The sequence below is a fragment of the Syngnathus scovelli genome, chromosome 21, assembly GCF_024217435.2.
Source record: "Syngnathus scovelli strain Florida chromosome 21, RoL_Ssco_1.2, whole genome shotgun sequence".
Lineage (NCBI taxonomy): Eukaryota > Metazoa > Chordata > Actinopteri > Syngnathiformes > Syngnathidae > Syngnathus > Syngnathus scovelli.
This window is the reverse complement of record NC_090867.1, coordinates 5,943,305-5,970,330: the sequence shown is the minus strand read 5'-3', so window position 1 is coordinate 5,970,330 and position 27,026 is coordinate 5,943,305. Positions and strand designations below refer to the sequence as shown.

At 44.0% G+C, this 27,026-nt stretch overlaps 2 protein-coding genes across 4 annotated transcripts; one reads left to right on the top strand and one right to left on the bottom strand.

Moving 5' to 3' along the window:
* The first annotated feature begins 62 nt into the window (after positions 1-62).
* On the top strand, positions 63-4,155 carry snx11 (sorting nexin 11). Its single transcript, XM_049760176.2, has 7 exons — positions 63-461; positions 1,140-1,244; positions 1,550-1,636; positions 2,102-2,202; positions 2,339-2,434; positions 2,501-2,728; positions 2,859-4,155. Exons 2-7 carry the CDS (start codon positions 1,224-1,226, stop codon positions 3,472-3,474), a joined length of 1,149 nt encoding a protein of 382 aa, XP_049616133.1. The 5' UTR covers positions 63-461; positions 1,140-1,223; the 3' UTR covers positions 3,475-4,155.
* skap1 (src kinase associated phosphoprotein 1) lies at positions 1,345-26,702 on the bottom strand. 3 transcript variants are annotated; one of them, XM_049760179.2, is made up of 15 exons: positions 26,555-26,702; positions 25,995-26,084; positions 25,779-25,897; positions 25,027-25,132; positions 24,664-24,689; positions 24,256-24,372; positions 14,424-14,504; positions 14,197-14,280; positions 13,996-14,120; positions 13,836-13,899; positions 12,863-13,084; positions 11,208-11,261; positions 11,018-11,124; positions 4,402-4,504; positions 1,345-1,957 (listed from the first exon to the last, which is right to left on the bottom strand). In XM_049760179.2, exons 3-14 carry the CDS (start codon positions 25,816-25,818, stop codon positions 4,412-4,414), a joined length of 1,119 nt encoding a protein of 372 aa, XP_049616136.1. In that variant the 5' UTR covers positions 25,819-25,897; positions 25,995-26,084; positions 26,555-26,702; the 3' UTR covers positions 1,345-1,957; positions 4,402-4,411. The 3 variants fall into 3 exon arrangements, with proteins under 3 accessions (XP_049616136.1, XP_049616134.1, XP_049616137.1); XM_049760177.2 differs by having other exon boundaries at positions 25,779-26,084; XM_049760180.1 differs by having other exon boundaries at positions 11,018-11,121; positions 25,779-26,084.
* Positions 26,703-27,026: the final 324 nt, after the last annotated feature.

Below are 27,026 nucleotides of genomic sequence, written 5' to 3'. Positions count from 1 at the left end.
GTATTTTAATATATATTTTTATTAGTCCGCTTGCTTCCCTATTCTCCACCAATCACTCACCAGTCTCGCGTGACGTCGCTTGAATAACACCGACATGACGACTGTGCCTTTCGTTGCAGCCAACGCAGTTTGCTTCCTTTTTTTTTAAACCCGAGAAGTAGTTTCTCCGTTTAAATGACTCGAACACGAGAAAACACAAAAAGTAACAGGCTTGAAGGGAACGCCCTGTGGAGGGAAGTCAAGGGACCCCCCTGGAGGACACACCCGCTCAGGTGACGTCATAAAGTCGCGAGGCTAACACAGGCTACCATACTGTATTTTTGTGTGACTTGCGAAATGGAGATCGGAGCTTGTTGGACTTAACAAGCCGCTTGTTCATCAGAGGAACAAAACATCTACGTGCGGGCCGACTTTCAACACAATACGCCCGTTTGCTAATTTAAGCAAACTCTTCGTAAAAAGTAAGTCCATCTGGATTACCTTTAGCTCTTGTTTGCCATTACGAAACACCTACTAACAACACTGACACCTTTTCTAGACCAGTAATCTTTTTAGACTGAATTCATTTAAAGATGACTTTTGTTGTGTCAACCAGTTGGGAATTAGTGAGAATTTGGAAGTTGACGAGATCTTTTGTTTGACACGCGCAAAAACAAGACAGGTGAGTCGTTGAACAGAAGCGTAATTGGAATAATAATCATCCTATTAAAACAACGATTAGTCATTAGACCTGGAGTTAGTCCAGGCTTACCATCCGATTTTATGCACCACGTCACAGTAACACAACTCATTTCATGTCAATCGATTATTATCCCTCCCTGGCCTTGTGATGGCCAGCTGTCGGAGCTTGATGTCAGTGTTGAAATGGAAACCACAAGGTACAGTTGCTGTACAACTTGCGCGTGATTGCTGGGGACTTGAACTTAACTGCGAGGAAATTACTTTAAAATTGAAATATCACACATGTGGAACGAGAAGGTAAATATGTATAAATGTCTTTTGTGTTAATTTGGGAGCTTTGCACTAAATGTCTCGGATGAACTCAACATTAAAATGATTTGTATCGGTCACCATTTGTGGACGGAGGAAGTTGGAAAATATTTGTAGTTAACTTTCTTTTTTTTTTTTTTGCTTCACAGGATGAGTCATGGACACACTGTGCAGGATGTGAATTGAAACCACTTGCGTCTCCTCTCTCTACGCACGCCAGCACTATTGCACCAATGACCATGAATCACGAAGATGTAAATAACCTCATCATAGTCAGACATTTGGAGTTCCCATATGACCCCCCCCCCCCCCCCCCCCCCCACATGTCCTTTTATAATGAAGTATGTCATCCAATGCATGCATTAAGATCAATTTTATCCCATAGAAAGTCATACAACAATGGAAATAATTTGTTCCAGGGACAAACTGTGACCACCATTAATGTTATAAGTAATTCCCTCCATGATGATTTCCAGTTATAACACCTCAACGATTCTAGAATTTCGGATGCGATCTATAAATATTTAAAGATGCAATTTGTCTTTTAACCTCAATGCAGGACTTTGTTGCCGTGCGGGTTCAAGACCCCCGCGTACAGAACGAAGGCTTGTGGAATTCGTACGTGGATTACAAGATCTTCCTCCACGTGAGTGTCGGTTCTAACTCTTCAAAAAAAAAAACATTAAGAAAAGACGACGCCGTTAACCCCGCCACCCATTTATATTACGAATTTTAAAAAATAATAAATATTCAAAATTGTAATGGTTTTCTAGAATAACATCAAATATTATAGTTCAGATTCATCCTATTAACTGGGCATCTCACATCTTTTCTGAGACAGATGACATTTGGAGATCCTTTCCTGGCATTGTCGTCGCGGCTACCGTCTATCTTTAGCATTGTCGAGTCAGCAGCAGCAAGCCCCCTTCTCGTGATCTTGCGTCACTGTCGCCAGCTTGAATCGTGACTGCACACAAATGCAAAAGAAATATACAAAACATTCAGCATTTCTGTAACTGAGGTTAACGCAAGTTATCGACAAGCAGGCTGCTGACCTGACTTGCATCTTCTCAGTGGTGGATGCAAAAGTGTGTTTTGTTCTATGTTGCAGACTAACAGTAAGGCATTCACTGCCAAGACGTCGTGTGTGCGGCGACGCTACAGCGAGTTTGCGTGGCTTAAGAAGAGGCTGCAGAAGTATGCCGGCTTGGTGTGAGTAGTTGGTGGAAAATATTTTGAAGCAAGTTGAGGACTTTCATTTAGGCAAAAATAGTGCTTTGGCATGGTAGGCTCAGCAGGATCACTTGTAAATAGCTGAACTGTGCTAGTGTTGTTTGTGTTTCTCTAGGCCAGTTCCAGACCTTCCTGGAAAGTCCTTCTTCTCCTTCAGCAATGAGGACTTCCTGGAGCGGAGGCGTCACGGACTTCAAGTCTTCCTGGACAAGTCGGTCCCGCCTTCACACACTTTTGTTTTTCCTCGATTACATCTGTGACTGTTTTGGTGTTCCAGGGTGGTGAACATGACTGTGTGTTTATCGGACAGCCAGCTTCACCTGTTTCTGCAGACGCAACTGCCCGTGGGACATATCCTGGACTGCGTGCAAGGCCATACGCCCTACTCTGTGACAGACGCCATTCTGACCTATGCCTCATCCAATCGGGGCTGGGCTCAGGCTCAGGAGGAGGACGCCGTTGCCAAGGAGCCAAGTCTCACTGTGTCTTACGAGTCCATGGAGAGGTGAGGGCGTCGCTGTCGCAACCACTTTAATGTATAATTTTGCTTTTGGGCGGGGTTGAATTTTTTGATATTGAGTCTTAATAATAAATTCCTGACTATTACTTGAATTCCTCTTGTTGTCCATCCACAGCCCGGGACCTCATCAGCCTCGCCCTAACAAAAACGGTGATAGCCCGATGCTCTTCTCATCCGGTGATGACGATGACATATTTGAACCTCGAGACTTGAGCGTCCAGGACAAAGCCACGGCAGCCATCTTCTACTTGGGGGACGCCGAGCCGGGGAGTAGCTGCGAGCCGGGGAGTAGTTGCATTGAAACCCTTCTGGAGGTCCACTCTCCTGGCATTGAGGAGGAAGCTCGGTTGGGGGTCCTGGTTAGCAGTTCCGATGTGGAGGAGGAGCTTCCGCCTGAGGCGGTCGGATCCAGACAGGAAGCGGTTAGCGAGGAGGATGGCGCCTTGCTCTCGTCGTCCAACGAGAGCATCGTACAAGTCACCGATGAGGAGGACGAGGTCAGCCATGAGCATTTGTTACCAAACGCCTTTGCCAAGATCTCTCCTGAAGATGACGATCGATGGCCGCAGGTGTCCGACGGGACCGTCGTGGACCTCCAAGTGAATGGTCGCAATGACCAGGAGCTGAGTAACTCTTTGGATGTTAGTTTTCCTGAGAACGACTTTAGCGTGCTGGCGTGCAGCTCCGCTCCAGACGTAGCTCACGGAAAACACTCCCAGTTGCAAGACTGAAGATTTTTTTTAAAATCTAAAAATGTATTAATGCTTTATAGCAAGTTTCCTCAGCGTTATAAGCCTAATACTAATAAATATTTTTGAAAAATTATACGGTTTAGGAATATATATTATATGCCATGCCCCTCAATTCTGAATGTCATGTCTCGCTTGGGACCGCAGAGGGCGCTAAAGTTCTCTAGAAGCTTTTAGCTGTGCACTAAATTAAGCAATTCATCTATTTTTGGGCCTGACAAAAAATTTACTGGTCTGTCAGCTAATTATATTTGGACAAATAAGCTTTTACATTCACACTGAAGGACAATTTATAGTTGTCACTTAACCTAATGTGCATGATTTTGTTATGTGGGAGAAAACCAGAGAAAATCAATGCAAGTACAGGGAACCCAAAATTCACACCCTGGCACAGATAAATGACTAAACTGTGCAGTTTAACTTCCACATGTAGTCAATTTTATTTCAGACACTTGAATATAATTTTTGTCATGTTTAAAAAGGGACAGTTCTATTCCCTCATGCATCAAAAAATGGACTATTTCTATTAGTCTTAAATATTTTGCTGAAATGTTAAACGGGGAGATTCACTGATATTTTATTTTCCAATGCACAATTTTATTTTATTTTATTAAGTCCGCTGTCAATGTGATCAACACAAATAAACACTTTTTGCTGTTTGAATGCGTCTCCATTCACTTCGAGAAAACCTGCCGCCTTGTGGCCAACATTGAAGCCTGCAACTGACATCTCCACTAAAATATTTGACTCTGCAATGCATTTTAGTGGCTGGTGAACATCTACATTATTTCGTGATATTTCTAAATAATGCCATTTTATTTAGAGAACAATAGGGGTGGGAGAAGATCTTTGTGGTGTCTGTTTTTAGAATTCAAGTCACTTTTTTTTGGATTGTGGATTTCTCCGTACCTGCTACAGCTCACAGGATGTAGGCCGGGTGCAGGAAGTCCTTGGGGACGATACCCACTTTGCCGTTCAGTTCGCCGACCCACCAGCCGTGGATGTTGTACTCCTGGAAAAATTAAACATAACACATGTCAATCGTTGCCACTGTGAAAATTTTAAAACGATTCCAAATTAAAATACATCATTACATTAGATTATTGAAATATCTCAAATTTACCAATAATAAAATTAGAAATACGATAGAACATTTTATTACATTAATTAGATATACCATGATGGTTAGCTAACCAATTATTTCATGATGTGAAGATTAAAAAAATTTACAAGACTTCATATAGTGATTACAATCAATTATTCATCAATATTAGATATTTCAAAATGTTAAATGTACATGTAAATTTATTTCACACATTGTTTATTATAAAAACAGTTTATCCTACAAGTAAACTATCATTTTTATGTTAGTCATAATTAAACTATAATCAACCCAAAAAGCAAAAACGTTTGTATATTTTTTTAAATTTACAAAACGTCAAGCAACTCACCACGTGTTAAATGAGAATTTTTTTTTTTTTTTAACATTTGATCAGATTTGTGTTTATCAAAACGCATTTGCCTGTTGTTTGCTGTATTAAACATGATTAACAACCATTGCCTTGAGCGCTTAAACAATATATTTGTGCGGCGCAATATGAAGAAAATTAACTTTAAATGAAACAATTTAGCCGCCAGCAGGTGGACAAACAGATGTTAATTGAACTTTGTTTCATTACTGCCGTTGGTGTCGAAGAGGAAATAATCGTATGTGAGCAATGTGAACCAATGTGATTTGTTTTTGTGCTTTTTTTTTGGCGAGCAACCAAATTTTCCGTTGCACGTTTCTCGCCAGCGGACGAACTTTCAGCTGTTAGAAAACTACAGTTGCTAGTGTCGTGTATGTTCAAATTCCGTTTGTGGCAAAGGGACGGACATCGCAGACTTCTCGCAGCGACAAGAGAATTGTATTTATCTGCAGCATCCATCTGTGCAAAACACTCTCAAATTCTCCCCCGGAAAGGTCTTTTGGATTATCGGTGGCGCCATTTTAATACGAGCATCGCGGTATGAGGCGGAGTGGCGGAGCCAATGGCGGCGGGAGTCTGTCAGGCGTGCAGAGTCCATCTTCCAAACGCTCGCGCCGGGTTCATCCAGAGTACACCTGCTGTAATGGCCACATCCCTGAGTGAATTATCCAAATGACAAAAACTACGCGCTCCTCCTTCTGTGTGATGTCCTTTTTTTATAAGGGGGAAATGGCGGGAGGGCCGAGTTGGGGGCAGAGCAAGGGCTGAGAGGGGGCCGGTGATTGAGCAACTCGCTTAACATTGTAAAAATCCACCCGTTACTATCCATCTCAGGGGGCCGCCATTTTGACATTTACGCCACCCCCTGCTGTCGAGTGAAAATGACGTTAAAATGCAAAAGGGCTCAGGTAACGACCGTCACGGCCTACCTGTTTTCTGAGTTTGGTCATGTGACATTCGCAAGCTGAGCCCCGAGGCACTGTGATGTCATTTTCTGTCGATGCAAAGTGGCAAAATGGCCGCCCCCCCGTGATGATTTTTTTCTGCTTAATTCATATTCCATGAACGCAATATTAATTGGAATACCTTGGTTAGACTAGTAGGGGCACACATATTTGAAATAATATTTTGGACTGGATTTCCTCTTTAATAAAATTACAATAAAAACTTCAACAGGAGAAGCCAAATGTAAAATACAATTTTTGGAGGAACCTACATGCTCATCATACCTATTTTATTTTTTTTAGGGGTCAAGTGGCTTATGTGGGCATTCAGCGGCACCAACAGCGCCGTGCTGCGGCAGTGGCGGCGCGTCAACTAGTTGACCTCCTGGTGACTTCTTCCTCCGCTATCGAGGGAATGGTCTTGCCGAGAGGAGGGAGTTGCCATGGCAACAGCAGCAGTGTGCCCGCCGCCGTCCTTTATTTACCATTCGGGGAAGGGGGGGGCAGGATAATGGCGGCGTCCTGATAGGCACATCACTCACCGCCAAGAGGAGCGTCACCGCCGCCACCTTCCCCATATTTGCTGCCTTTCCCTATTTGTCTATTAATACATCACGATTACAGATTGTCATGTCAAGTTAAAGTTGACGGTTTATTTTTTGTTTTTAAGGTGAGTGATTGCAATATGTATTTTATTTACTGTATGTAAATGATTTAACAGTATCTATTGCTAATATCCATCCATGATATTTAGCTCTATCCATCTCGAGCAATTTTGGCGCTAATAATGGTACATGAGAGGTGCTTGCTGGCCACCAGCTGACTTGAGGCAGGCCTTGGGAGTGATGGAGCGCAGGAAGTCTCTCATTGCCCCGCCGCTGAACCCGCCGCCTAACGCTCCCCCCCAGCCCCGCCCCTTCCGCCTACCTCCTCTTCCTCCTCCTCTTCCTCCTCGCCTGCGCTAAGATAGACGGCACTTCCTCCATCACGCTAACAAAGAAACATGGAGGAGGCCCTATCGTCTGTAACTTGCAATCAGGTACAATACAGACGCCAACCTACTTGTGTTCGGCAAAAAAATAAAGCGGTCGCTTTGATTGATGGAAAAGTTGCAATTTAGGGGAGAACGTATTTACAAATGTTTTATTATAATAAAAATGTTTATCTAAAACTAGGGATGGTTGTACTTTTTTTAGACTGATAATATTACTAGTTGTCACTCAATTACTTTTGCTACATAAAATCCATTCAACATGATTAAAAACCTGCAATCGAAACCTTTTTTTAAAATTTAAAATTAATAAATGTCTCTGTATAGATGATCACCGTGTATCAAAAGAGATGAAGAAGCATTTTAGAAATATGAATGCCACTTGCGCACCTCCGCACATCCAAAGGGCCACTTAGCGTCCGTCTTTGTTCCGAGAGGGCTTTTAATTAGTGCCGTGAATCGTTTCGGAAAGACGAAGGAGAGGCTCGGTAAAGATCTCTGCACGACGGGATGAGATGAAAAGAAAAGTGTGCTTTGGGACGATGTGCGGCTGCTTAAGCTAATGGCCATTTAAAGAGCATTTGTGTATGCCACCGAGCGTCTGTAATGATGACGGCTGTTTACGCCCCCCCCCTACAACCTTCGCGTTCATAATAATTAAGCGGAATGGATCGGGCTATCGGCTGGGCTGAATAATGACGTACTGTAGTTGACCGGACGGTGACCGTTGCCTCCTGCGTGACCCCGGACCCCAGACTCACCCCCTGCTACTCGGGGTGGTAAATAGGATGTCTTGCTTGGTGTCTATGGCCACAATAGCAGCAGGGGTTCTTAAATGGCTGCGTGACAGAGCAGAGGGGTGTGACAGAGTTCACACAAAAGAAGAAAGGGAGACCTCAGCATCCCTTTTGTCTCCCACTTTTGACTTTTTACGAACCCGGGTTTGATTTTTTGGGGGAATTTGGAATCACTTAAAAAATACGCAGGCATGTTGAAAATATTAGAGGTGCAATACACCAATTAATTGAGAGTAGTCGATTACTGATTTGATCAAAAAATTCGAATAATCAATTTATCATTTGGAAATGTTGTGTAACTTAAATGTTTCACGTCGTCACGTCTAATTAATGAAGTGATAGAAATGAAAAACATTTATGATTTAAAAATGTAACGTATGTAATAAAAAAAAATGGAGATACACTGTTCCAAAATCTTGACAAATCAAATTAAGGTTTCAAGGCAGCAAAAGCCTTTCAAAGTAGGGTTTCGAAATAGTATTTGTGGCCTGGGTTAGGGTTTGTAATTAAGGTTTCGAATTGTGTTTAAAAGACAATACAAATCTTTGTTTGGGTGCCTATGGCCGTCTTTTTAAGTCACCTTTTTATCCTTTAAACGGTTCCGCCATCTTTTCCTCACTTCATTATTCCCATTTGAATATTTTGTTGGAAGGCGCCACGAGGTGTCGCTGCCGTCCACGCTCTTTAGTTTCTTTTGACAAGCGGCTGGACACTTTGGGTCTGGCCCGCCATTGGACGGCTCCCCTTGCCCCAGGCGGGCTCTGATTGGCCGTCGCTCCGAGGAAGAGGGGAGACATGGCAGCAAAAAACCGGGAGAGGCACGAGAGGCGGGTTTGCGCCATAAATCTCCTCCCAGTCCATCCCGCCGTTCTCCATGAGCGCCCGTGGGAATACTGGAATGTGACAGCTGACCTGTGGAGTCCACGTCGCCGGGCACATAAATTAGAGGGGCAGAATGCGGGGACAAGCTGATGTTGTAGCGAGGGGCACATGTGAAACAACAGCCCTTTAGCCAGTGTTACAAATTCAAGCAATAGCGGAACCGCGTGTAAATCAATAATCAATCGGCGCTGGAGCAGCGGGCTACAGAACCCCACACTTGACGTGAGGGAGGTGGAAAAAATATCACAATATAGATGCGACGAGTCGGCAAAAATCTGCAATTTTTTTTGTGAGACGAACGTCATTATCTTTGACCTACAAGAATAAATCGGCAAAAGATAACGACGATTTCGCATCTGGTAAAAACATTTCGTCAAAATGCCGGGCCTTCATTTTGTATGCATGCTATTGCTACACTGCGGCTTCGTTTGAAGTTCCTCCCCCCCACGTTCGAGTCATATTTTTGCCGTTATGAAAAACGCAGACGATCCTAAATGAGATCCCAGCGTAAACAACGCAAAGAAGGATCTGGCAGCATCCCGCAATGCATGCATGGGGAGCGTCGTGGCGCCCGAAAGATGAATTCTCCCCATCTAATGGGATTCGCATGAGTTGTGATCTTCCTAATTTATTTACTTTGTCATTGATATGCGCACGCACATACAGTAAAAATGTACGCACTTTACAGTAAGTGAGAGATCAATAATGATGGACGAGGGTCTTGTGTGCAACGGGCACGTTCCGCTCAGTTCACAGCCACATGACACCGCGTGTCCATTCCCCAATGCCGACACTCGGTCTTCAACGCAACACGTTGTTAGCGCCATTGATTTAGCACTTAGCGCGTGTTCTTATTACCTTGTAATTATGCGCCGTGTTGACATAACAGCGCGGACAAGCGGCCCCCCCGCCCGGAACACAATTTATGAGCTTTTATTACACTCATTTCATGTGTGCGGCTCCCAGTTATAAAGGCGACAGACTCCAGTCCCAGCCCAAGGCCCGTATTTCACCGCAAGAGGTCAAGGTTCTTCGGATTCCTGCCGTAAAAGTCGACGGCTCGCACAAGACGCGGGGAAGTCCTCCCAGAGGGCTCGTTAAAGTAAATAGGCGATTCCGGGCTATAATCGGTGCGGTGCTATTCAGCCGGGGTGTTATACGGACGTGGGTCATCAAAGCAGACACTTAGGAGACGACAGGAGATTGTCTGCACGCAATTTACGACCGCATCTTCCAAAACACGCGTGGAAGTGAACTTTGACTTGAGGCTGAGTTACGCCGGCCGTTCGCGGATGCTTAGAGGGGAAGTCAAGTCGTCGCTTTTTCGAACAATATTATGCGTGTTCAAAACAGGGGCATTTTATTTTCGTATCGCTCGAGAGTCATGGCCAAAATAAAATGCATTGTCATTATTCGGCACGTTGAGAGAGACAAATGCAAGGCGGCCCTTTTGACATTTTCAGCCTATCAGTAGCGGCGGCAAATGTCAAAAGACATTTCATCCATCTGGCAGTGCCAGGAGGAGCTGCCAACTTATTTTCGCGTGCCTGCGTGTCAGCCACAAACACCCTGAAGTGTCTTTAAATGTTGATTAAATGCCTACTCTCGCAACTCGAGAGATTTTTGTTCAGCTACGCACCAATGCTATTCTCTGACTTTCAAAAGGAGACCTAACATTTATTTGAAATGACATCACGACTTTAACCCCTAAAATACATCTCTGTTATTTTTAAGTTTGTATCGTAGTTTGTGTAAAGCGTATTCGTGTGTGTTGTAATTGTCAATTATCTGTAAAACATACAATTTCAAAAACCCGGCGTACATATTGATGATGCTTGTATTTTAAAAGCGGCAGAAGTAAGGCTTTGATTACCAGAAGGGGGTGCTGCAGGGAGATGCGAGAACGGGACGGAAGACAGAAAGAAGCTGCCGGCAGACTCAATTAAGCCCCGAGATGGCGTCGCCGTAATGAACAACAGCGCCATTACCCAGCGCCGCCGTGGCACTTGGCCATCGTGCCTGTGAGGAGAATGATGCCCCCGCTAAGTTGTCTGAGGCGCACATGCTCTGTGGGGAATGTTACTACCGTAATAAGGTATTCCACTCGTCTCTAACGGCGAATTTCATGGCTTTCTAACGGAGAATTTGGCTGCTCACCGACAGCGAATGCCGCCGCTAATAGCCGCAGCATGCCGAGCCACACGGCATTGTGTGCCCGGTTTTTACGCGTGATCAACAAGTTTGGTTGCAATTCAAAATTTGACTTATTCATTTTTTTCATTCATTTTAACCTCAAAAACCCATATATGTTTTTTTCCAATCTTTGAAGTTATTTTGTGAAATTTTGTGAATGATAATAACCTTGCTGCTATTGAATAGTGATTGTTGATGAGCTAAATGCTGTTATGATAAATGTGTAACCCTTCAAATAAAACACACAACCTTGCTGAGGATCCAAATGAGGTCTCCTCTGAAGAAGGACAGCTCGTCTGGCGCGTCACCCTGGCAGTCCCACACAGCCTGGTAGTAGCTGGCAAAATCCAATTCTGCTGAGGACAAAGAGGGCAAATCAGTATTTTTTATTAATTTTTTTAAATAATCAATGAATGAATCAAATATGTGATATTCCCACCTGCTTTATTGGTTGACTCCAAGCAATCGGGTGGTGGATCTGGAAAGTCCTCATCTAAATAAATAAAGACAATTTTTATTATGGCAGTCAGTGTTTTGGTTTCATCTCTTCTTTCAAATCAATTGTACAACACTTTAGTATTGACACTTTATATTGACGGGCAGCATTTCACACGGGCATTAAAAAGACACATAAAGCGACGCAGCTCAATGCTAACATTTGCTAATGCGCATCCATTAAATAAGACGATAAAAAAAATACATCAAATGGATCTGGGGTCCAAGTGAGATTCACGTGAATGCGGCGAGGGATGATTCGTTATTCTCGCCGCAGACTGCCCTCCTACGTGATGATCAATATAAGGAAGAGGATGTTGCCGCGCCTTCATAGGCCGAGGGGGCCAGGGGGGGGGGGGGCGTGGCGCACCGGGTGGGCCGAGCTGGGACACAGTGATACCGTCGTCGGTCCCGCACATCCATCGTCGACACTCGCGCGATGACAGCCACGCCAGCGCCAGGCAACACTATACGGCTGCCAGCAAGCTGCACCCAAGCTTCCAGGAAGAGAAGGGCGCGCACACCCAAACGCAAGCACACACACACACTCCAATAATTGACACGTTTGTCGGTCCAAATGCTTGATTTTTTTTTTTTTTTTTTGCGGTTTGTTTGTCCTGAGTCAGCAACTTCAGCTCCAAACAGAACACTAAAAAGATGAATCTTAAAAACATGGTTCTAATATTATAGGCTTCTTTAGGGAGTCGTTCAAAGTGGGACTAAAAATATTGTTCCAACCACAGAAATTATGGTTGGGTTTGATATGGTTCAATACGTTTACATGCAGTTACTACAAATATGGTTATGGCTCGTACTACGATTCTGACATGGTTCTGGTTTATTGCTCCCCCCTGAAAAGCTCTCCAGAAAACGTGCAAAGGCGAAGCCAAAAATTGAGGACAATCCTGCAAAAGTAAACTCTTGAGTTACAAAGGCGTGCCGCTTTCATTAGTCTTTGCGATCGCGCCGCATGAAAACAACCATAAATACGAATTGAGGAGAACGTAATGAGCGCGTGCGGGCCGCGAGAGAGCAAAGTGCGCCGCGCGCTGATTGATAAGTGACGGGGTGAGAATGTGAACGAAAGAGGCCGTCATCCGATCCGCCATCTGTGGTCGGGCCCTGTACCTCCTCCCAGATGGCTTTGAACGGCGGCGTGACACACACAAGACTGATCAGCCTCTCAGCGCAGATTTTGGCAAAGGTAATGTACTCACTGAGTGAAACTGAATCTTGATGTATCTTATTTAATAGAAGCGGTGATGGACGATGGCCCTGAGAAAATCGGATCGCGCCTTTTGTCCTTTTTCTGCCGGACACACGGCCGCGTGTGCCCTCAGCGTGGACTTGCAGGGACGTTTTCCATCAAATCACCCAAATTTATCCCAGACTTGACATAAAGAGCTCCAACTATTTTAAGCTCCCAGACGGACTTTGACTACTTCCACCAAATTGCTGTTGCTGGGCAGTTTTAACCCAAACTCTACTTTGTGGACATTTCAAATATGGCTCTAGTGATGGGTCCTAATCTGATTTTTTTTTCCCCCTTGATATTTATGTCCAGGCAGGTGTGCAAAAATCTGAGATGAGACTGCATACCTGGCAGAACCTCATAAATGTCACTGTCGTCGTCATCGTCGTCATCTTCTTCTCGCCTTCCAGTGCTACTGTGAGACGCCCGGTTTCTGACAGGGGCCGCTGGCCAGGTGGGGGTCGGCCCACTTGTCCCTTCAATGTCGTCATAAGGGGCCTCCTCCTCGTCCTCGTCGGCCTCTTCATACTCCTCGTCCTCATCGCATGGAATAGTGCTGGAGTTGAGATCTGATGATAGAAGAACGTTCACAAAAAGAGCTTGTGTTTAGATCTCGGGCTCTATCTGGCTCGGATTATTTCGGCAATGCACACAAAGATGACAAGCACTTCCAAAAGGTCTCTCAAATGTTCATTAAATTAAATCTACTGTCTGATATACTGTTGATGATCCTCCATATAGAAATATTTGGTCTGATTTGCTATTCTTAAGAAGGAAAAAAATACAGAAGATATAGTGCAGCTTTTCGAATTGAGGAGGCCCATCCATCATCGGGCTGCTTTTTGTCGTCAAAAAAAAAAAAAAAACGAAGACAAACTGCTGAGTGTTCCGTTAATTCCCGCAAGTGGTGCGGCCCCAGCCCGAGCCTATTTTAGCGTAGACGGGGAGGGCACGGCGGCCCTTCGCCGGCTCCAGATGGACGAGCGGCCTCATTGTGGGCGACGGGGGCCGCTGCAACACGAGGTATCAGGTCCGAGCAGAAATCAATGTCACGGGAGAATAACCAGAACAGCTACAAATCAATTTCCTGTAAGCTGGAATTCAGTAGGAGGGGAACGGGGGGGGGGGGGGGGGGGGGGGGGGGGGGGGGGGGGGGTCGACATAATGTATGAGACGGAGAATGACATGCAAGTTATGTGCCTTTGTTTGAGAGTTGAGATTACAGATGATTGGCCTCGACATCAAATTTTTTTTTTTTGGTACCAAAATTAAACAAATTGATCCCGCCCATCCCTTGGGTGTGTTCCTGAAAGCGCTTACCTCGCAAAACAAAGCTGATGCAGTTGACCCACTCTCGAGCCTCCTGAGGACTCCTGGCTGTGAACTGGTGAGAAACAGTACTTTATCCAAAATATAGGTCAAGCATATTTCAGTGGCGCCAAGCCCCTACTTTTGCACTTAATTGTCATGTGTTGCCAACCTGGTAAGTTCTCCGTCCAGGAGAAAACAGCTCAAAGCAGGCGTTTCTTTTGGAGTCTTTCCTCAGGTTGTTGACGAGCTTAACGCTGTAGTCGTTGATGTAAAACGAGCCTTTCTGTTGTTTATCTGCAGGGGGCGATGCGGCGAATGAGAGACATGAACCAATTTAGCTCACCTACTGCTTGTACGTTTGCTAGCCAACCTTTGTCGCTGCCAAAGTAAAAGAAGATGGAATTGTTGAGGACGCACCATCTCTTCTTCCACTCGGAGCCAAAGAAGCTGTGATCTGCAGAGGAAGGCAAAATTCCTCTTAGGGTAATGGCCACCGGAGGGAGTCTAGGTCAAGTCAAAATCTCATAAATACTATCAAGTCGAGTTTTAAGCGGGAGCAATGCTTTGCCCACTGGCCCTGACCTCCTTAATTTATACCTCGGCGTTTCTTTTCCAAGTAGCCCTGCTTCACGATAGTGGCGAGGTCTTGAGCTGCTGTGAAGGGGATGTCCTCAGAATCTGGAAACATCAAAAAAAATCATTTTACTTTTTGCCTCTGCCATTTAATGTCAGCGGCAACGGTCAAAGTTTGATGATTATTTGGAGTAAAAGAGCCCATTCATCATGGCTTGTAGCTTTTCATTCATCTTGTGATTGTTTCAGCAGCGGTTCTTTCCAGGATGGTCTTTATTCCCGAGGCGAGTCATCATGGCGATGTAGCCCTCCGCACTATGGATCAAATACATGGCCGCAAGGCTTTGGGGAAAGTGGGATCGATACATTTACAGTGCTGCTGAGCTCTGCAGCCATTCATCTGCTTACGCTGCACCGACTCGGCTCGATTCGTTTGCGAAGTCACATCTTCAATGTGATGTTTACATCTGTGACTACTTGACAAACTCGCTAATAAGTACTTGTTTACATTAGCATTGAAGTGCCGGGAGCGAAAATGTGTACATTGGTGTCTTTTTTCAGCTGGAGGAGAAAAAAAATGGTGAAACTGACCCAAGGTGGGCCCCAGGGGTCAGGTTGTGATGTGTCGTTTCCGCGTGTCAAAAACAAAGTTCAGTTTCCTCCGCAATCATTCGTCACCTGGCGTTTGCCGCTTGAGAAGCCGAAGGGGTAATAGTGTTAGAGGTGGGAGCATTTGATCCCTGAAACTTTCCGGACGCTCACCGGAGTTTCCGTAACGTCTCCTGCATTCCGGGTGTACGATTCTGACAGATGAGCGTGTCGCACAGGCGTTAACGAATCGTCATCCCGCCTTTGTGGATGGACTGACCGCCGACACCATAAATACAGAGGTGGGAGAAGGGGCGGCTTTGTCAAAGAACCCGATTCAGTCCATCATAACAAACGGCGGCCATTACGCTTCCCCACCTCATCTATCCGCCGGCAGCCCGCCTTATAATCCCCTCATCCGTCTGCTAGCTCGCGCTTCATTCGTCTCAAGAGGTCGAGCCCGGCTAATGGCGAAGTAGGTGCAACATGCTTGAGTCAATAAACATCACACATTTGGGCGCAAAGTACACTCTTAAGTCACCTGACCTCTCGCCGCCTCACCAAAATGGGATTGTTCTACATGATTCCACAAGGGAGCAGCATCCACAGCACTACGCAACAGGAGCATTAATCAGTTAGCCTAAGGAATGCAAGAAAAACAATAATCCTCAGCGGACCTGATTAAACAACAAAATGAATCCCACATGGCCCACGGGCCATATTTTGTCCACCCCTGCACTCTAATCCATGTTATTAAGGCCTCATCAAAATCGTCGCGCAGACGGCTACACTCTTTCATACAAATCATAAATTGCTCGATCAATTATTCAGGCCAATAGCACGACTTCATTTTCATCCCCTTTTGAGTTTTAATTAGCACCATCCACAGCTCGGCTATTGACATTAATTTGATGGCGACGTATCGATCTTTCCCGCATAAACTATTTAGCGGAGCGCAATTAGCCGCAGAGACACGAGAACGGATGCGGCGTGTTGGCTAAATGGAGGTGATGCGGAGGAGCAACAAAAGGCCTCAAAACATCAAAAATGAACAGCGAGTTTGTATTTGTAGAGATAGAGAATTAGTGAGAATGGAACGGATTATTAGCATTTCAATTCATTTCAATGGTGAAAGATGATTTGATTATTGCGGTCACTATGGATGGATAGTGAGACATTTTCACATTGAGGAGATGATACACAACAACGCATGGGGCGGCCAGCTGTTTGGCACGTCTCTCATTTGGTTATTCACACCGTCCCAGCGTGACGTTAGCAGCTCAGAAGACTGAAGGCTGATGGATGACAGATGACGGGGGCAGCGGCAGAGGAGCTTAATGACTACTCTCATTAAAATCCACTCCGGTCGAGCTCAAAGTCAATCAGGAATGGAAGGAAATGCTCGGGCGGCGCAGCTAATACGCCGCATTAGAACTAACGGTGGTCATAATGTTGATGCCCACCACGACGTGCCGGAGCAGCAGAGATCCAGATGAGTTGATGCAGAAGAATATGGGGATGCTGCGGCGGGAGTGGAGCGGTACATACGGCAGGTGGTCGCGTTTTGGAAAAGGCCATTTCACCATACCGCAGAATACAAATATTGACATTAAATGCTGTCAGTGATGTTGACGTGTAATATAATACACATTTTTGTTAAATTGTGTTATGGTAATTTATTTGTTCCGTTCATTCTTTCTACTCATTAGATGATTCCAGGAGGTGACAAAGCGCAGGTAGGCATCAAGTTGTCATATGTTTCCTCTCTCCTGTGCTTAGTCCTTGGATGCGAGAGGTATTGTATTGAATGCAGTGTTGAGGGGGGGAGGGGGGTGACCCCCACGTGAACCCTGCTGATGAGGTGAAACAGAAGGCAGAGAGGGGCGGCTCGGCCCTGAGGGGGCTGCGGGGAGGAATGCTGCTGATTCCAGGGAGCGAGCGAGCGACCGCAGAGCCTTTCCGATGGCGTCCTTGATTAGGAAAAAGGATTCACTGGGTGGACCTTCACCCGCCCGGTGCTCAATCTGCGCACAGGCCCAGGCCAAATTGACGCATTTTTCCTCATTACGGAAAGGGAGGCCTTTGCGGCGCGTCCCTGTAGCGAGCGTGCAGACCGACAGGCACTAAGGTTAAGGGCACCGCGTCCTCCTGTTCCCTCCTCCCCTCGGCCTGATTTGATTAGGGCCCAAGTCGTCGATACAAGAGAGCGTGTTTAGAAGCTCCTAATGCACACAAAACATGCGACGCATTACGGCGGGCCTGGGAGATGCCTGCGTCGTCATCTAATCAGCTTTAATGGCACCGGCAATTTATGAGGGGCTTTTTTGATCAGGCGCGTCAATCAGATTAAGTCACAAATCTCTGCAGGTAAAAAGCCTTCCAAGGCCCGATACAAAGCAGAAGTGATTGGGCAATTTTTCCTGGTTCCAGTTTTGAACACAGGAAGTTTTCTTCCCCCCCCCCCACAAAAAAAATTGTGGCCACACAGTAAATCGTAAAATCATTACTGAACAGTTATGTGAGCAAATTCAGAAGAAACTAATCATTTTTGCTCTAACTCTGTACTTTCACAAAATTTGAAAAGAAGAAAAGTTCTTTCATCTCGCCGATGGGATAAAAGAAGATGACACTTCTAACCCGCACACGGCCGACGCGAAGCACACTAAGGGGCTAAATTTACTACGTGACACGGGCTTCCCCCTGGGCAGCTATAAGCGGCGTCGACGGTGACCCTGAATTTCCCTTTTGTAGATTTACTACCACCATTCAAATGCTTAAGTGCAGATACAATGATCCTCTAATCGCAGGGGACGCTTTTCAGACGCTTGGACGGCCGAGGTGGAAAAAAAAAAAAAAAAGAATATAAATACTAACAACGGAGGCATCCGGGGCCCACAAGAGAGGCGTCGGATGGGCGATAAAAACGGGACACGGGGCCGTCAAAACCAGCCTGGAGGCTAAAACACTTTGGGAAAAATCAACACGTTTAAATGTACAGTTATTGCAATTTTATTTCCACTGAAATGGCACTAATACTCAGCACATATTTTTTTATTGCTGTTCTTCAGTAATAGGACTGTCATTTTTTAAACAATGTCCAATTATTATTTACAATAACAGATATATGGCAATATAGCTTTTTAAAGTACTAACATCTAGTGACAAAATTTCACTTGGGTTAAAAAGGTCAGGTTTTTTTTTAAGTAGACAGAAATTAATTATTGTAATTTGTGTAATTCTAATAATTTCAATGTTTTCCTCACTAATGTTTTATGTTTAGTATCTTTAAAATAAAATGAAAAAGTTGCTAAAATTAGAATGATATAAATGTGTTATACAGAATTTATATGGTATGAATTTTCCAGACAGTTCCTATTCATAAATAGTTTAATAACTGAACAAATTGTTTTCATTAATTTTACCATTAATATGTTGTTTGCGACTTATGATTAGTTTTGAGATGTCAAATTCAAACATGGTATTAATAGAACAAAAATAACAAAAATGTATTTGAAATTCCATTTTTCATCATTTTAAAGAGTAATGCTCTAAAAAAAAAAGAAAATATTTACAAAATTGAATTAAAGATGTAAAAAATCTTAATACATCTACATAAACACACGCACACACAAACACTTCATGTAATTGCCACTGAAGAAACTAGATACATAATAAAAATCAATTCATAAGAAAAAATGTCTCCAGGTTAATGAATCAGAAATGTTTCCCAAACATTAATTGTAATTACCCTTGAATGTTACTTGGATGGTTCGCACCGCTTAATGTGAAAATCACTAAGTATTACAATTAAAAAAAAAAATACACTTGAAAACAATTCTGTCAATTGAAATACATTCAATTGGGTTTGTTATCTCTTTCTGCCACTTCAAACGGGTTTCACTTTCTATTCAAAATATTTAAAGGTAAAAAAAATAACCACATGGCTCCTTTAAATAAAGTGCTAACAAACAAGCCATTCTCCTATGCCGAAAGAATTCATCGAAACGCCGTCCTTTAACTCGAAACGCGAGAGTAAAGAAAACAAAGGCACGACCGCGCTGGCCCACTTGGCTCGGACATGCGGCGCCGACTCTGGCCGGCGGCGTCGAGAGGGATGCATCGTCAACATCCTCCAATAAGTCCACAAGGGCATGTTAATGAGCCTAAAGTGCTCATTAGAGCAACAATTAAACACGAGGATCCCAGAGGCTTAGGGAGTCGGCAAAGTGTGCGCGCGAGCGGGCCGGCGCAAATCTCCCATCTTCATTTATTTCCCTAAGAAATCAGTGAGGCCACCTGGGCTTGGCATCGCAACTCCATTCATCTCCAGAAATGGATTCCAGTGGAGGGCAAAATCAAATTCTCATTAGCAAGGCGGCAGAGAAAGGAGGAGAGAGCGCGCGGGAGGGTACCTGGGAACGCTAACCTCTGCGTGAACCCGCCGCATCTGATAGTTTTGCTATTTGTCTGTGACATTGACAGCTCTGGGGGAGATTAGGACTTCCCACTTTGCATTCTGCCCGCGCGCCGCCTTACAGATGGACTGCAGCACAATTTCCCTCTGCCTTTTTTTTTTTTTTTTTTTTTACTCGCCCCGCACCCAAGCGCTTGGAGAGCGCCGCTCGGGAGGCGAGCGCCGCTTGTAATTAGAACGAGCGTGACAATAAAACAAAAGCAAACGAGGACCGAGGCTGCGTGAGACAAACGGGGAGGATGCAACCGCTGCACAGCGGTTGTGAGTTGGGAGTGGGGGTGATGGCAGGGGAGTGGCGGGGGGGGGGTTACCATGAGATGAGAGTGATGAATGCCCTTTGGTTAAATACGTCCAAATCCCCCCTTCAAGCCGCTCTCGTCTTGCCAGCCAGTGTGAATGAGTGTGTGTGAGATAGAGAGAGAGCGAGCGAGAGAGCACAAGATTAATAGTGTAAACTGAGAAGGAGAGAGAGAGAGAGAGAAAGAGGGGGGGGTGTGAAGAGAAGACTATCAGCATCTGCAGCAACAGCAGCACAGTAGCCCTCGGGGGAACGCGGTGAACTTTTGAACCCTGATGGCGAACAGTCGCAGCGATGCAAAGCGCTTGTCGCCGCCTCGTAATGGCCGCTCGCCCGAACGCGGCGAGCGGAGGGGAACGAGCCGGCGTGGAGGTCATTAGCATAGTTGTTGCCTCGGTCGTAAACGAGCTGCCGCCAAACGTGGCCAGAGATGCGATCGAGTCGCAAACTTCTCACAGCGGAAGCCAACGCCGGACGTAGGCACCTCACAGGGGTTGCGTGAAGTTCAAAAGTTGAAAAGGTGCTTGGATATAAAGACAGAGAAAGAGACGCCTCATTGAACAGCTATCGGATGCAAGCATAAAAATCTCCGCCTAAGATGTATTTTACCAATTAGCTAATTTAGCATTTTTGTTATACACTTCAGGTTTAGCTAACGCTAGGAAGCTCTTAAATAACACAACTGATTTCACTGTGGGGAATTTTTTTGTGACTAGATAAGCATTTTTATAAAAATGGCCACTGTGTACAATTGAGAGCAAAAAAACCAATCAGACAATCTCACACAAAGTTCGCCATGACTTAACTTGGCGCCTCGCGCCGCCAGGAGCCAGTTGGCATGGAGAAGCTTGCTGATGGAGAACATTTCGCTTTCGAGCGCACCGGCCCTCGTAACGCCGTTCCAAACTGACAGCCTTTAGATTTAATATTCCATTTGCCAGCTCGGTGCAATAATGTTGTTACTGCAGATTGGCCGCTCGTATTCAAATGAGCAAGCCGTGAAACATGGCTTCACACTGGTTATATTGCCGCTAAACTCCTCTGCCAATACTGTAATTGCTGGAGGAAAGCTTGGCGTTGCTTAAAGAGGCGTCAAACACACCTGCCCTTACCCGAACGCCAAATATATGACGTTAGAGCTCTTAACACACTATTGCTGAGGCAAGTCGGCGATGCTTTAAAGAGTAAAAGACAAGGTACAGCTTAGCAACACCGCGCTAACACCCAAGACGACAAAGGATTATTTTTAGAACAGGCCCACAGGCTATCATGGGGGCTAATTGGTTGGTGACCCCCAATTAATTGCATATCAATTCAAATGGAATAGTAACGTTAATTTTTTTTTTCAATTTCTAACTTCATTAATTAGCTAGAATAAAAACATACATTGTCATGTTATTAGATTATTTCCTCCAGTCTAGTAAGTGTTAATTGATTGGAAATATAAGAAATTTCTATTTTAAAATATTACAATTAAAAATGAATAAATTGCAAAATTATAAATCATTATTTCATCAAAAATTAAATATTGCACATTTATTTTTTTTTTTTTAAACTGACCAGGCCCATCAGTCTAGTTCGTGTTTGTGTGTGTGTATGTGCGTGTGTGTCTTGTTTCATAGGACAAAACATTGTGCCTCTGTGTTTATGTATTTAGATGTGCAGGAATGTGATGCATGCAAAAAGGAGGGGCTTGCACATGTGTGTGTGTGTGCGGGTGAAAAATGGTGCACGGTGCATGAGCCCCAAATAGCCGAGCGCGAGGTGGAGGGCACGGTCTGCGTCAGACGAGGCCGCGGCGAGGACACAGGCGAGCTGAGGGGTCAGCGGTGCGGTCAACGGGTGAAACTCAGTTCACATTAGCATGCAGACAGCCGACCAAACAATGGAGCCTCCATCTGTTCCCGTCAGCCATTACAAATCTGGTGTCAGCCGCTCCGGCGAAGACAACGGCCCGCCGCATCTCATCAAACCGAGGCGTAGAAAACGCAGCCGCCCGCTTGGCACTCGCTCACTCTCCGGTTCGGGACGAGAGACCGGCAATCGCCCGGGTTGATGCATCCTCGTCCTTGACGAACTCGCAAATACGATAAGATAATCGCGCTTAAATAATAACTAAATACAAATAACAATAATCAAGTAAATCACTCAAAATAAATCCAATCTCAAAATAATAGATTTTTGGATAATCGATTAGTTGTCAATTACCCGTTGCACCTCCATTTGCTCGTATCAATTCTGTGGAATGCACTCAGTTTAAAACAACCTAATGTTATTAGAATTTATCGATTTGGTCAATATTTATTACGGATGCTAATCTACCTGACGTTGACCCAGTAAGCTGTAATTGCAATGACGTAATAAGCGCGCGTTTCAAAATTATTTTTCATCCGACTGATGAGTGAATTATATAGTCTGCTACATGAAAATCTCGATATAGTGATTAAAGAGTAGAAAATGAGTGAAGGATTCCACCCACAGCCAAGAATACGACCACGACTAATTCTACTCCAATCAAATCCATCCCCAGGGAATTTAAATGAGCACTGCCTGACGTATGATGTCACTGATTTTCATTAAGCGGTCTTTTTTTTTTTTTTTTACCCCTGCAAGAAAGTGCGCCCGGTGAACACAGGTTGAACTTTGAACTCCGCATGCCCTTTGGCTGAGGACACAAGCCATTCACTACGCTAACACCATCATGAGAAAAAAAAGCACACAACGCCGGAGGCTCCTCTCAGGGAAGCAAAGGTTGCGCTTGTTAATGCCACGCTAAAATGTTTACGTTTCAAGTCCAGCTATCTGATGATGTTTGATTCGGGCTAAATTGCACATTGGAGGCCTAATTGGCTATCGCTCACATTTAACACTGAGGAGAAGAAGAAAAAAAAAAAAAGCATTTACAGCAAGGTTTTAAAATGTGTACGTCGAAGATCGGAAAACATTTGAAAGTGAAGCCTTTGAAGGCATTTTAAAGCAAGTCCATCAATTTTCGATTGTATTTGTCCTTATTAGGGTCACGAGCGAGCCGGAGCCCATCGTAGCTGACTTTGGCTCTAGGGATGAACTATTAAATCAAATTCAAATTGAAATTACAATGTAATAGAATACAATTTTGAACTAAGAAAGGCTGAAATTTTGAAGAAAAAAAAAAAAACGGGGGGATTTTCAATCTGCTGGCAGGCTGTATTTTTTCAGTGTATACTGTACATGTTTTTTTTAAATTATATTAAATTTTTTTATTTACAGTACACAAGTCAAACTGTTTAGTAAGTTCCCAACTCTAATTGAAAAGGATAATATATTGTCTTTCATATTAATGCCAGGTTCATTTGCCTTTATTTTACCATATACCTAACATAACAAAACAAAAGACTTTAATATAATTGTGATTATTATAATACTGATTAATGTATTGCTTGTATTACTTCAAAAATACACGAGAAAAAAAAAGAATAATCGGACGTCGCATATGCAATATTGAGTGGGGGGGGGGAAATGCGATGAAATTATTTGTCTAACTGGAAATTGTGTGACCTAACGGCCATGTTTTTACAACGTGAGAAGACGCTGGAGAACGTGCAAGAAGGTCAGAGCCCACATTCGAACCCGAAGCCTCTGCAGATGCCCAAACCGCTCGTCCACCGCGCTGCCTATTTTAAAGGAAATTTGGAAGGAAAAAAATCATTATGATCATCCCGCCATCTGCTCCACTTTCCCCGCCTCGCAGAGACGCAAGACTTCACGTAGCCATATTTGACGACAACCAGCTGGCATTAATGAGCAGCGCGCTAAAACCACCGTAAACATTTTCCCCCCGTACGCACGGAATCGTCTACATGTGCTCCCCGAAATAAATAAATATAAAAGAAATGGGCACCAGAGGCTCCCGAGTCAATAATGCCCACCTGCGGCATGTCAAGGGCGATTAGCTGGCGCGGCGAGTTGGGAATACAAAAATTCTGACGAGGAGGGAGGATGTAAGATGGAGGGGAAGATTGATAAAGCCAGAGAGGGCCAGGACACACATGGCCCCTCAGGTACAGTGTTGTATTTCAAACCCGCTTGTGAAAGAATAGAGGGGCCGGGGCTCAATCAATCACGACAGCAGCCCGCAGCCACACAGCCTTCTTGGTTGCCGACAGCACCCAACGGTCACCGGGGGGCGCTCTAGCTCACCAATCGGCCCTGTGAGGAAGCGGCAGAAAGCCCACCTGCTCACTGGCCAATGATGGAGAGAAGGAGGGGGGGGGGGGGGGGGGGGGTCTTTAGAGGGAGGAGTCAGTGATGTCATGGAGGTATGGCGTGATCTGTTTTCTCAAATTAGGACAACAATGTGTGCTTCCTGTGGAGTGAAGAGGCCATCTGAGAGGGTGTTAAAAGTGCGGCAGGGCAGCTTTCTCCAAGGAAACCAACGATAACTCTTCCTTTTAATTGCCCCGCTCAATCAACAGAACACACGCACGCAGATGGAAAGTGAGACTGGGGGCACTCACACTCAATCGGCCCGTCGTCCTGGTTGTCAGAAGCCAGTGAGGCGTCGTCCGACGGTGCAGAGCGACCCAGGCTGGAGCTGCGGTTGTCGTCAGAACCGTCTTCCTCCCTCGGGTCAGCTGAATGAAGCGGTGGATGAAATTGCAGTCAAGCACAGAGCTGGCTCAAGGACTCACAAGCTACACTTGAGGAGGAGTACACAAAGAGACTCAAGAAAGAGTACTACCAAAACTGTAAACTGAGGGGGGGAGGGGGTGTCTGTAAAATAAATACACCAATACTACAAATACCAATGTCTGATCTTCTCATCTCAGTGAGGCTAACAAACATTCACACCACCCCACCAGGTTGTTGCAAATGGCGTGTGCACACAAAGGTCATGTGTTAGAGATGCAAGGAATGATACTTACGGAGGAAAGGAAATTCCTGAGGGTTTCTAGAAAAAGAAAAAAAACATTCAAGTTTCTCTGGTATCATGTTATGTCACTATGGCATCCACAAATTGAATCAAATTAAAAGGAAATGATAAGAAAAAGGTTCTCTCGTAAAAACTGATAACAGCAATAAGCAACGAAACCATTAGACTCAATGAGTTCATCTGAATGCAGCAAACTGTGTTTAAGGCAATTACAGCACCAATTAGAGTTCTTGTTCAGTATTAGCAACAAACATTAGATAATTGGGCCATGAAATTACACTGTGACGCTTGAGTGGACCTTTCAGAAAGAAAAAAAAAAAAAAAAAATCTAAACACTGATGATGTCAACTCTTACCTCACGTGCACCACCCTAAAATTATTCAGTAAGACTTTGCGGGTCTCGGACGCATTTTCACTCAGCCGCTCGTCCTCGAGTATCTCGGATACAAACAGCTCACAGTCTGAATATAAATAAAAAAAATAAAAATAAATCTTACTTGTTAGAATAGTGACGAGTACTCAATAGACCTTAGCTCCATTAGGAAAATGAGTGAATGGTGCTTTAGTGTGTTCAAATTTGGAACAAGACTCTTTTGAGTCATGAAACTCTTGGGGATAATATCATACAGTTAAAAGCTGAGGATTATCATTATTAAATCTATAATATCTTTTAGTTGATTACAAATAAAAAAGGAGACGCATTGACTGAAAGGGTCATTGTCTTTTGTCGCTGAGGGTAAGGCTACACTCACACTGCCAATTTGGATTTTTGTCAAATACAATCGTTCAATGTACGCGTTAACTTTCTAAAAAGAAATTTGGGATTTTAATGGAATGCATGAAGCGAAAGTGGCCATTTCTGTGATGCTGCTAACAAACAGGTTGGCCCACATCCCTAATCTGATTTGTTTCCTTCACCCTCTCACCAGATCATACATGCAAATGGATGGTGCTATATCCTTGCTGTGCATGGTAAGGGATATATTTTGAATCACTCCCAATTTGCTCTACATTGCCTTTTATAGTTTTCACTGGCCCACTTCAACCACCACTGAAGATGTGTTTTAAAAAAAGAAAAAATGTATAGCTAAGTAATGAAAAATTTACCATCCAGTAGTCTCCTGATGTCGTTAGGGATGGTCCCCATTCCTCACGTCCACGATTGCAACACACTGCTCTCGTCCAGGCGTAGTTTTTCCTTTTCACTCGAACACCCGAACTGGCGTCTTGTTACAGTGTTGACACAGAAACAAGAAGCACCTGCACTCTGAAACACAACTTCCGTGGCAGGAGCATCGAGGTGCACAGGCGACGATGGGTTACCGCGGGCGTGTGAGCAAGATGATAACTTCCTGTGGTTTCTCAGTCGACGACGACAACCGGTTTTACAGGAAACAAAGGCCCCGGTTCATACTGTAGCATCACAACCATACAAAAGTCATTAAGCCATCTCACAACATTGTTTTGAAAAAATGGTGCCATTTGCTAACAAAGGTACTATACTGGTGTGGATAAAAAAAAAATAAGTGTATGAATACATATAAAAACAAAGCGAGATATCATTTTACTGTATCCAACACCGGCATATATAAGTAAAATCCTCATGGAACAAAATGTACCTAAAGAAAGTACAGTACATCACAAAAGGGTATCTCATGAGAATTATCTATATGTTTTTATCATTTATTTTCACATTAGTAGATCAATATATTGTGGATCACGGTATTTATTAAGGTTATTAAATCTGGAATATGGCGACAAATAACGAAGCCACTGTTGTGACGTCCCTTTTTAAACATCAAACTCCTACATTTGACAGAACCAAATTTTATGTCACGTGTTAATATTTAACAACTACTTTGAAATGTATAACAGTTATTTACCTTTATTTTTAATCATATCGAACGTTACTTTTGTTGAACCGGGCGCTGTTTCGGGACCGACGCCATCTTGAAGTGATGCATTAGCTAATCGGCTAACCAAGTGACCTTAATTAGTGACCCGGAAACGTTTGTTTGAATGAAAAATAAATGAATACATTTTACAAAATTATAACAATTAAATAATTTAAAATCTTCACTTTCAAAGCTTTCAAAATTTTTACACAGTATCAGTTGTTGCTTCGTGTTTTGTTCATCTTTTGTTCGGTTCATGACACAAATCCAAATTATGTCAGGTGTCTGCTTTAAACTAGTCAAATATAAAGGCCTATTTAAATTCTAGCAAACTTTTAGATTGAACGCCTTGCACACAAAAAACAAACAATAAAAAAAAAATTGTTAAATACGTACTTCCGTGTTGTTGCGGATGCTGCATTCATGAATCTTAGCAAAATCGGAAATCACAATTAAAATA

Excerpts from the sequence above, each read along its gene's own strand:
- skap1 (XM_049760177.2), bottom strand. The coding sequence starts at position 25,818 with ATGGGGACCATCCCTAACGACATCAGGAGACTACTGGATG. Across the intron at positions 11,262-12,862 it reads CATTTATGAGGTTCTGCCAG|ATGAGGACTTTCCAGATCCA; the intron begins GTATGCAGTCTC and ends TTATTTATTTAG. Across the intron at positions 4,505-11,017 it reads TCATTTGGATCCTCAGCAAG|GAGTACAACATCCACGGCTG; the intron begins GTTGTGTGTTTT and ends TAATTTTTCCAG.
- snx11 (XM_049760176.2), top strand. The coding sequence starts at position 1,224 with ATGACCATGAATCACGAAGAT. Across the intron at positions 1,245-1,549 it reads TGACCATGAATCACGAAGAT|GACTTTGTTGCCGTGCGGGT; the intron begins GTAAATAACCTC and ends ACCTCAATGCAG. Across the intron at positions 2,203-2,338 it reads CAGAAGTATGCCGGCTTGGT|GCCAGTTCCAGACCTTCCTG; the intron begins GTGAGTAGTTGG and ends GTGTTTCTCTAG.